Source organism: Scyliorhinus canicula, chromosome 7, assembly GCF_902713615.1.
Source record: "Scyliorhinus canicula chromosome 7, sScyCan1.1, whole genome shotgun sequence".
Taxonomy (NCBI): Eukaryota; Metazoa; Chordata; class Chondrichthyes; order Carcharhiniformes; family Scyliorhinidae; genus Scyliorhinus; species Scyliorhinus canicula.
This window is the reverse complement of record NC_052152.1, coordinates 42,880,710-42,891,898: the sequence shown is the minus strand read 5'-3', so window position 1 is coordinate 42,891,898 and position 11,189 is coordinate 42,880,710. Positions and strand designations below refer to the sequence as shown.

The following is an 11,189-nucleotide window of genomic DNA, read 5'->3' as shown; positions in this document are numbered from 1 at the left end:
AACAAATGTTAAAATCATTGTCCCACTTCCCATCAAAATTGGTTTGGGTCATGATTCAGAAGTAATGTATGTACAATTGAGTTATGTCTACTGTGTTATGAGTAGTTTATTCTTCATAATTTTCTAATAATCTGATGTGCGTTTTGCTTCTGACCTAGTGCTTGAAATCTTTGCTTTAAAAGAATGTACTGTTCTTTCTGAATTTTAAGATTTTATTGGTGTCCCATCTTTCAGTGGGTTGGGAACATTAATGAAAAACCTAATAAAAGGCCCATTGATCACCTAAGCTCAACTGCACCATGGAAGTCAATGTGCTCGGAAAGAGTTGAACTTTGGAGGTTTATTATCTGAAATGACGTATTTCGACTTCAATTAATAAAACATACAAAACGGGTTATCCGTGGGCACAATCTCCCTGCTGGAACTGTGATAGGGCGAAACACCTAATTTTGTCCAATAGCCCAAGTGCTCACTGGATCATAGTTTTGGAGGCTCAACAAGGGCAGCATGGTGGCGCAGCGGTTAGCAGCTCCGAGGTCCCAGGCCTTGGCTCATTGTCCGTGTGGAGTTTGCACATTCTCCCCGTGTTTGCGTTAGTTTCACCCCCACAACCCAAAGATGTGCAGGGTAGGTGGATTGGCCACGCTACATTGCCCTTAATTGGAAAAATGTGGATTCTCTAAATTAAAAAAAAAGGTTTTGGGGGCTCAGCTTAATTTGGGTGAATCTCTGATATGGGGATAGGGTGGAGGTGTAGGCTTGCGTGGGGTGCTCTTAGTGTTGTGGGCAAGCTATAAATAGTATGCCGCTGTGGAGATTTAAAGGAGTTGCTTTTTGCCATTGCCATGCAATTCCTTCCAGGATGTCACACTGCATTCCTTCCGTGCTGAAATGGGATTTGAACTCACAGCTCTCTCACTGGTACGATATAGGTAAGGTAGGGCACCTGAGCAGGCAGGTCAGTCACTGGATCTGGGAGCCCCCACCCCGAGGCTAGGGAACAGGGAGGGGGACAGTGATGTGTGTGTGTTTGGATAGCCTGGGAAAGCTGGAATCTGAACAGATTGGGAAACAGATTTTGGAAAGATGCAGAAGTCACAGGGTGGTAGTCATGGGTGACTTCAACTTCCCCAATATTGAGTGGAAACTCTTTAGATCAAATAGTTTGGATGGGGTGATGTTTGTGCAGTGTGTCCAGGAAGCTTTTCTAACACAGTATGTAGATTGTCCGACCAGAGGGGAGGCCATATTGGATTTGGTACTTGGTAATGAGCCAGGGCTAGTGATAGGTTTGTTAGTGTGGGAGCATTTTGGAGATAGTGACCACAATTCTGTGACTTTCACTTTAGTAATGGAGAGGGATAGGTGCGTGCAACAGGGCAAGGTTTACAATTGGGGGAAGGGTAAATACGATGCTGTCAGACAGGAAGTGAATTGCATAAGTTGGGAACATAGGCTGTCAGGGAAGGACACAATTGAAATGTGGAACTTGTTCAAGGAACAGATATTACGTGTCCTTGATATGTATGTCCCTGTCATGCAGGGAAGAGATGGTCGAGTGAAGGAACCATGGTTGACAAGAGAGGTTGAATGTCTTGTTAAGAGGAAGAAGGATACTTATGTAAGGCTGATAAAACAAGGTTCAGACAGGGCGCTGGAGTGATACAAGGTAGCCAGGAAGGAACTGAAGAAAGGGATTAGGAGAGCTAAGAGAGGGCATGAAAAATCTTTGGCGGGTAGGATGAAGGAAAACCCTAAAGCCTTTTACACATATGTGAGAAATATGAGAATGACTAGAGCGAGGGTAGGTCCGATCAAGGACAGTAGCGGGAGAGTGTGTGTTGAGTCTGAAGAGATAGGAGAGGTCTTGAATGAGTACTTTTCTTCAATATTTACGAATGAGAGGGGCCATATTGTTGGAGAGGACAGTGTGAAACAGACTGGTAAGCTCGAGGAGATACTTGTTAGGAAGGAAGATGTATTGGGCATTTTGCAAAACTTGAGAATAGACAAGTCCGCCGGGCCTGATGGGATATATCCAAGATTTCTATGGAAAGCAAGAGATGAAATTGCAGAGCCGTTGGCAATGATCTTTTCGTCCACACTGTCAACAAGGGTGGTACCAGGGGATTGGAGAGTGGCGAATGTCGTGCCCCTGTTCAAAAGAGGGAATAGGGATAACCGTGGGAATTACAGGCCAGTTAGTCTTACTTCAGTGGTAGGCAAAGTAATGGAAAGGGTACTGAGGGATAGGATTTTTGAACATCTGGAAAGACACTGCTTGATTAGGGATAGTCAGCACGGATTTGTGAGGGGTAGGTCTTGCCTCACAAGTCTTATTGAATTCTTTGAGGAGGTGACCAAGCACGTGAATGAAGGTAAAGCAGTGGATGTAGTGTACATGGATTTTAGTAAGGCATTTGATAAGGTTCTCCATGGTAGGCTTAGGCAGAAAGTAAGGAAGCATGGGATAGTGGGAAATTTGGCCAGTTGGATAACGAACTGGCTAACCAATAAGTCAGAGAGTGGTGGTGGATGGCAAATATTCAGCCTGGAGCCCAGTTATCAGTGGCATACCGCAGGGATCAGTTCTGGGTCCTCTGCTGTTTGTGATTTTCATTAATGACTTGGATGAGGGAATTGAAGGGTGGGTCAGTAAATTTGCAGATGAGACTGGTGGAGTTGTGGATAATGAGGAGGGCTGTTGTCGGCTGCAATGAGACACAGATAGGATGCAGAGCTGGGCTGAGATGTGGCAGATGGAGTTTAACCCTGAAAAGTGTGAGGTTGTCCATTTTGGAAGGACAAATATGAATGCGGAATACAGGGTTAACGGTAGGGTTCTTGGCAATGTGGAGGAGCAGAGAGATCTTGGGGTCTATGTTCATAGATCTTTGAAAGTTGCCGCTCAAGTGGATAGAGCTGTGAAGAAGGCCCATGATGTGCTTGCATTCATTAGCAGAGGGATTGAATTTAAGAGCCGTGAGGTGATGATGCAGCTGTACAAAACCTTGGTAAGGCCACTTTTGGAGTAGTGTGCAGTTCTGGTCGCCTCATTTTAGGAAGGATGTGGAAGCTTTGGAAAAGGTGCAAAGGAGATTTACCAGGATGTTGCCTGGGATGGAGAGTAGGGCTTATGAGGAAAGGTTGAAGGTGCTCGGCCTTTTCTCATTAGAACGGAGAAGGATGAGGGGCGACTTGATAGAGGTTTATAAGATGATCGGGGAATAGATAGAGTAGCCAGTCGAAGACTGTTTTCCCAGATGGAACAAACCATTACAAGGGGACATAAATCTAAGGTGAATGGTGGAAAATATAGGGAGGATGTCAGAGGTAGGTTCTTTACCTAGAGAGTAGTGGGGGCATGGAATGCACTGCCTATGGAAATAGTTGAGTCGGAAACATTAGGGACCTTCAAGTGGCTATTGGATAGGTACCTGGATTACAGTAGAATGATGGGGTGTAGATGAATTTGTTCTTAATCTCCAACAAAAGTTTGGCACAACATTGTGGGCCGAAGGGCCAATTCTGTGCTGTATTTTTCTATGTTCTATGTCCTAAACTGTGGGGCTGTGGTCCAGAACGAAAACGGTCTGAACCAAACCAAACCAGAACCAAATCGGGGTGGGACAAAGCGAGGCTAGCCACGACAGGAGGGGAGGGGTTGATTGTTGGATCCGCCCTGGATTGTTCCTCGGGGCTGCTGGCTTGCAGGCATATGTCCCATTCCGGCTCCTGCGCACCCGAAAGGGCATTCGTCCATCCCCAAAGCTTGCTTTCTTGCTTTTGATTTGTGCCCAGGGGTGGCGGCCAGAGCCCGCAGTTCCCCCACCGCCGAGGAGCGGCGCCAATCTCGTCAGCGACTCCTTCCCACCAGGAGAAAAAAAAAACCCCAGCAAGCGGAGAGTTAGTCTCCTTCCACCCTCAGGATGTGTTCCTCCTAACCCGAACCGCTTCAATCACCAGCGGCAGGGAGCAGAAGGAATCGACAAAACATTCCCGCTCACACCTTTCGGTCATTCGGAAAGAAATGTAATACAAACAAAAGGGGGAAAGCGATTTGATTTATTTTCCGCATTTAAAAGGGTAGAAAAAATGAGAAGAGAAGCTGCTCCCTGCAACCAAACTTTGCAGCCTGACTTCCTTGCCACCGTCTGCAGCAGCCAGGTGAGTGAAAGGAATTTCATGAGGAGAAAATAAAATGTTCCTTCCACTTGGTGTGGGAAAAGTTCGAGGTCAAATAGGCACAAGTCTAGTGACTGACCAAATCTTACTTTAAAAAGTTAAATCGTTCGTTGTGCCTTTTTAAAAAAAGATTTAGTTGTGCAGGATCATTTCACAGCCGAAGTTAAATGTTTTCGGCTATTCGGATTAAAAAGGGTAATGAATGCTGAGAGGACTTGAACACCACCGCCTCGTGTCAAAGTGACATGCTGGCTTTCTCAAAGCGCCTGCCTGCTAGAGCTGTGCCTCTCGTGTTTCTGGGTCGCCTTTCAGGATTTCTTTGAAGCAGAAGTTTCAGCTGCAGTAGCAGCTTCAGTAAATCAGCTATAACGCCTCTGGGCAGCTGAGGCGTTAAGTTCATGTATGGGAAATATTTTCTAGCATCATAAGGCTGCTGCTCCACTCTAATAAAGGTGAAGCTCTTGGAAATTGTCAAAATAAGTGACATATGATTTTCATCCCTTTTGCAGTAGAGGGCAACCCAGAAATAAAGTACCAGTCATTATCTTGAGAATTAACGCGTTTTTGGCATGTTCTCTTGCCTGTTGGAAGTATATAATGTACTTTGGGAATTAATTGAGAAATTTAAATTAAAAGTTACAAATAGAAAGTCACAATATATAATTGAGGAGACGCTGACATTGGGGTAATGTCACTGAACTAGTACCCAGAGGCCCAGGCTATTACCAAATCCTACTTTGGCAGCTGGTGGAATTTAAATTCAAGTACTCAATCTGAAACATAAAGCTGTGACTGTGAAACTATCATCAATTGTTGTAAAATGCCCTTCAGGGAAAGGAAATCTGCCTGCCTTACCTGGTCTGGCCTACACGTGACTCCATACCCACAGCAATGTGGTTGACCCCCATCTGCTCTCTGACCTGGCTGAGCAAGCTACTCAGTTCAAGGAAAATTGGGTATGGGTGACAAGTGCTGGCCTTTCAAGTGATGTCCACATCCCATGAAAGAATAAAAAAAACTTGGGATTCCCACTATTAACCTGATTTGACGGAAAAAGGAAATCAACAAGGTGTAAAAAGTTATTAATCAGAAATTTCTTGCTGAAGTGTTCTCCTCTTATACCTTGCAGTTGTTAAAAACACATTTTTGGCAATTAAGGATCAACTTGTGTTCTGCCAGTTTTATATGTTACATATACAGGGGCTGGTTTAGCACAGGGCTAAATCGCTGGCTTTGAAAGCAGGCCAAGGCAGGCCAGCAGTGCGGGTTCAATTCCTGTACCAGCCTCCCCGAACAGGCATTGGAATGTGGTGACTAGGGGCTTTTCACAGTAACTTCATTTGAAGCCTACTTGTGACAAGCAATTTTCATTTCATTTTTTTCATACATTTCCATCTTTCTCTAATCTGTTATAACAAACTTTTAATAAAATCAATTCTTCAGGTCCAGTGGCTAAGCATGCAGCTTGTTGCAGTCCGCAGCCCAGAAGTTATCAGATCAGTCCCTGTTTTATCATAGATTCATAGTTGGAATAGGAGGCATCAATTTGCTTCAGTGTTGTTGAGATGGTGAGAGGAAAAATCAATCAAGCTTCCTGCTCCAGAAGATTATGTATTAAGCCTATAGAACATGTATATGTGCATGTATGTGCATGTGGGCGTTGGGGTGGGTGGAGGGGCTGAATGAGGTGAGCATTAGTCTTCCCAGTCATTCCTAAAATATCTGAATATCCTCCCAGTAACCACGGCGTTTGCTCACACATGAAGACTCTGCTTCCACCGCTTTTTCAGGAGGAGAGTTCCAAAGACTCACGAACCTCTGAGGGAAACAAATTTGCCTCATCTCTGTTTGAAATGAGTGGACCTTTATTTTTAAACAGTAACAGTTCTAGAGTCTCCCACAATAAGAAACATGCTTTCCACATCAACCCTGCCAAGACCCCTCAGAAACTTGTATGTTTCAGTCAAGTCTTACTCTTCTTAACTCCAGTGCCGAATCTGTTCAACCTTTCCTCGTAAAAGTGGGGCAATATTGAACTTCGATGCAGAATTTATAAAGGGGGCACATTTTAATCATGAAAGGTCCTTTTATGATGCTTCAAACTGCTGAAGTCACAGTTTAACAACCCTCTTCTCCACCAGTTATTATTTTTTTCCATTATGTTGACAGAATAAGCTCCCTTCATTTAAAAAAATATCTACAAGGAAGCCGGGGGGGGGGGGGGGGGGGGGGGGAGAGAGAGAGAGAGAGGAGAGTACAGTGCTGGCAAGAAAGTGGAGTTATGGCCACAATCTGATCAGCAATGATTTTATTGAATGGCAGATCAGGCTCAAGGACCAAATGGTATACTGCTGCTCCTATTTCTTATGTTGTTTTACTGTCTTCCCTTGTTCAATATATACATGCAATATACTTAAAGCTAACCTGAACTATTCACAGAGGCAGACCTGGAATGGGCAATAATTTGTATTTCACCCCTATTTTGGCATATGAACCACAACTGAAGGCAGTTCAGGAGTACATGAGTTAACAGATGAGCAAACAGGTGGCAGCTGGGGCCATATATGCTCACCAGCACCACCAACCTCCCCTTTAATGCCCCCGTCACTATCTCGAAACTGCCTCCCTGCCACCACCTTCTCCATCTGAAACCTCACCCTTTTGCCCACCAATCCCGCCCCTCCTATCCACATCATCGTAACCCTGGGCCCAGCCCATCAGGCTTGACCTGCCCCGTCCCTTTGTTGTCATCGAACTCCCCCTTCCCAGAATTCCCCCATCCACTTCCTCTTGAAAACACCTCTCCCAGTATTAATCCCATTCCCCTCTTTTCACATCTCCTAGGCCCATTGATACCTGTTTAACTAGGCTCCAACGATCATGGTCCCCCCCCCCCCCCCTCCCCCACCACACTCCCGTTCACTAGATAACCTTCGCTTGCTGATATGGAGCCCCCTGCTCAGGCCCCCCTCCTCCCAATCCCTTTCCCCATGACCCAGTGCCTAAAAACAAAGACACACAGACATAGCCAGTGCAAAAAAAGCGTCCCAGAAATCCGCCATAACCTGAAAATCCTATATTTTCATACCCACTGTAGCCCGTAGCAAAGATAATCGATCATCAACCAACCCAAGAACCAAAAGCCCACCTTTCCCCCCCCACAGGTGCAAAACTAATAAACAACCTGAAACAAGAAATGAGGCTGTGCACAACATTTACCCCCCCCCCCCCCCCCCCCCCCCCCCCCCCCTTCAGTCCGAAGCCAAATCGCAGTCCCATCTCTCATTTCAACCCCAGTCCTTCGGCCTTCAGAAACGCCTCCGCCGCCTCCACTATCTCAAAGTAGAAGTCTCTTGAGTTATAGATCACCCCCAGCCTCGCCAGGTTGCCAGATGGAAAATCTGACTCGTCCAACCCTTCCTAAGCCTCACCTGATCTTTCAGCCTCAGATAGGTCTCCTGCAGCATCACCAAGCCGGCCTTTAAGCTCTTTAAGTGCATAAAAACCCACAACCTCTTCACCGGCCCCGCTACCCCCCTCACGTTCCACATTACTATTCTAACCAAGGGTCTCTCACTCCCACCTGCAATCGTCATAATCCCCGGCCCTGCCCATTGGGCCTGACCCGCCCCGTCCCTCACACCGTTGCTGTTGAGTGCTGCCTACACCCAACCGAAGGCCACCCGCCTTCTCGCCAGCTCCACAATTAAGTCCTAGTATATACTAATACAGTTCCTTCCCACTTCACCTGATGCCTTTCATCATAGAATCATAGAATTTACAGTGCAGAAGGAGGCCATTCGGCCCATCGAGTCTGCACCGGCTCCTGGAAAGAGCACCTTACCCAAGGTTAACACCTCCACCCTATCCCCATAACCCAGTAACCCCACCCAACACTAAGGGCAATTTTGGACACTAAGGGCAATTTATCATGGCCAATCCACCTAACCTGCACATCTTTGGACTGTGGGAGGAAACCGGAGCACCCGGAGGAAACCCACGCACACACGGGGAGGATGTGCAGACTCCACACAGACAGTGACCCAAGCCGGAATCGAACCTGGGACCCTGGAGCTGTGAAGCGATTGTGCTATCCACAATGCTACCGTGCTGCCCTTTGTTTTGCCCAACTCAGGACCTTCTCCTTAACATGGAATTTGTGGAATTAAATTATGACCACCCTTAAATTATGTGCTTGGCGAACTGCCTCTCAAAATCTCCAGCCATCACCTCGGTCAGAGTTTCCACTGCTGAGGGGTGCTGCCCTACCCAAGGATCCAGCCTGTGCCAACTTTTCCTGCTGCAGGGCTGACCCATTCACTTGAAGGCAAATGTTCGCTTGCCCCCTTCTTCCCAGCGGCTTTTTTCTGGGTCTTAGACATTCCCCACCTTCCTTATGCCTTTTTAGTTCAGCTTGTTCAAACACTGCCCCTGGAATCGGGCAATAAACCCCAAAATCCAGAGCCTCGAGCAGGAGCCACCCAACGCCTTCCACCTACATGCCACCACCGGATGTCCCTGACCAGGTAATTCTACTGACTGGAATGAAGGCTGTGTTTTTACACACCTTCCTGGGAAGTAACAGCTTAAATCAGATTTTCCAATCGGGTTACAACTCCCAGCATAGCCATCCAAGGCTGACTCCATGTGGGTGGTTATATCCTGCTCTCAGCAGGCGGGTGTCTCCAGGAGCATGCCAATAATAGGTGCGATTTCTGTATCTTCGGTCAGGAAGAAGGCTCACTCACATATTCCCGAATGGCTATTGTCTCTTTATTTTTAAAAACTTCAATGTGAGCCAGAGGCGGATTTACAATCAAACACACTGGGTGGGATTCTCTGTTGGTTGATGCCGAAATCACGAAACACGATTAGAGAATGGGTTCCAAAGCCAAAATTGCAGCAGGCACCGAGTTGACGCCAAATTGCAATTCTCCATCACCTCAACAGCGACGTCAATGTGCTCTAGAATGCATGTACAGTAAAAAAATGTTTGCATGCCATCGAAACCTCTGGCTGAGCAGGGAGACAGTGCGACATATCCGCCAGATCATGGCGTACCTGGCACCGGGGGGGGGGGGGGGGGTATGGTGGAGGACATCCATAGAACATAGAACACTACAGCGCAGTACGGGCCCTTCGGCCCTCGATGTTGCGCCGACCTGTGAAACCATCTGAAGCCTATCTGACCTACACTATTCCATTTTCATCCATATGTCTATCCAGTGACCACTTAAATGCCCTTAAAATCCACTGGTGGTCATTAAGGTGACGGTCGCCATAAATCTTTACGCGACGGGGTCCTTCCAGGTGTCAAGTGGGGGCCTGTCTGGAATCTCACAGACCTCGGTGCACAGGTCCTATATTCCCTATATGCACAATACATCCATTTCAATGTAGACCAAGCCCACCCCGAGTAGTAGAGTTTGCCGCAATTGCTGGATCCAGAGGGTGATCGATGGGATGCCTATGCCCCTACGAGCACCTGCAGATGACAGGCCATTCTGCACAAACCGAAAGGGGTTCCCCTCGTTGAAGGTGCAGCTGATATGTGACCATCAGATATGAGACACGTCTGCGCCCTATACCCGGGCAGTGTGCATGGCGCCTTCAGCCTGGCACACCCGATGATACCTGACGTCTGTGAGACAGCCCCCGGCTGGGGGGTTTGGCTCCTGGGTGACAGGGGCTATCCACTGTGGTCATGGCTGATGACACCTATCCAGAGGCCACAGACTAACGCTGAGACCCGCTACAAGGACACCCATTCAGCAACCAGGAGAGTGATCGAGAGGTGCTTTGGCCTCCTAAAGATGCCTGGATGGCTCTGCAGTGGCCCTCCAGTATGGTGCTAAGAGGGACGGCCACATCGTGGGGGCCTGCTGTGTCCTCCACAACATCGCGCAGCATAGTGGCGATGTGCTGGAGGAAGGGGAGGAACGCCAGATCTCGTCCGACAAGGAGGATGCGGGCGAGGATGGGCAGGACATGGAGCCCAGGGAGGTCGCACGATGTGTGCGTCTGGGCCAACATGCACGGAACGCTCTGATCGCCTCCAGGTTCACCAACTGGGGTGGTGGGAACTGGCCAGAGGCATGGACACCGCTCCCACCCCCACACCCATCTCCCAACCAGCCACTCGCCTGCAACCCCCTCCGTGATACATACCTGTCGCACTATGGAGCGTGGGCCCTGGGTTGGCAATAACTCTGGGTCTGGTTGATGGGTTGGATGATGATGACAACCAGCTCTGCGATGAGCTCAGATTCTCCTCTTTGTTTGACAAAGTCTGACTCCTGGCCATGGTAGCACTTTCCACCGTCCACTTGGGATATCCCTGCATGCGAGCTAGCCATTCCAGCACATGGTGCCATCGAATCCCTGGGGTAATGGGGGTGGGATGGTAAGCACAGGCCACCCACATTCACCCATTCCCCCCCCCCAACCTATCTGGCCAGCCCAGACCAGCCCCCCCCCCCCCCCCCCTCACACCCATCTGACTGAGCACCGAGGCAGGTTGGAACAGTGAGCAGGTGTTTAATTTGACAACACATATACAGATTTGTGTCCTAGCCCATATAACTAAACTGTGCTCTGCACTCATGTCAACTTAACTGGTTTCTAACTTTCTAGCTTTACGGTCCTTAACACTATGCCTCGGTGGTTCCCCAGACGGTAAAGCAGGTGGAGTCGGCCTGCTGTGATTCCTGCCCTAAGACCTGCGTCCCTGTTGAAGGCCGTCTTCTGGGGCGACTGGGCCTGGATGGGCTCGGCTGCTGCTTGGGTGCCCCAGGTGGCGTGGTGCCACCTGTTTTGCCCGCTGCCCATCAGGTGCACCAGGGACAGGAGCGGGGGATGGTGGGGTTTGATGATCTGAGGTGCTGTGGCACTTAGAATCCTGTTGGGAGAATCCCGCCCTTAGACTCCCGTTGGGAGAATCCCGCCCTTAGACTCCCGTTGGGAGAATCCCACTCTACAAGTCACCAGGAGAGGACGGAATTCAA

General features: G+C 48.3%; 1 protein-coding gene across 1 annotated transcript in view; it reads left to right on the top strand.

Moving 5' to 3' along the window:
- Nucleotides 1-3,846: 3,846 nt before the first annotated feature.
- LOC119968900 (suppressor of tumorigenicity 14 protein homolog) overlaps nt 3,847-11,189 on the top strand; it is a 217,814-nt gene continuing 210,471 nt past the window's right edge. Inside the window, exon 1 of the mRNA XM_038801870.1 lies at nt 3,847-4,167. Coding sequence (XP_038657798.1) covers nt 4,096-4,167 — 72 coding nt within the window. The 5' untranslated portion in view covers nt 3,847-4,095. The remainder of the gene's footprint in view (nt 4,168-11,189) is intronic.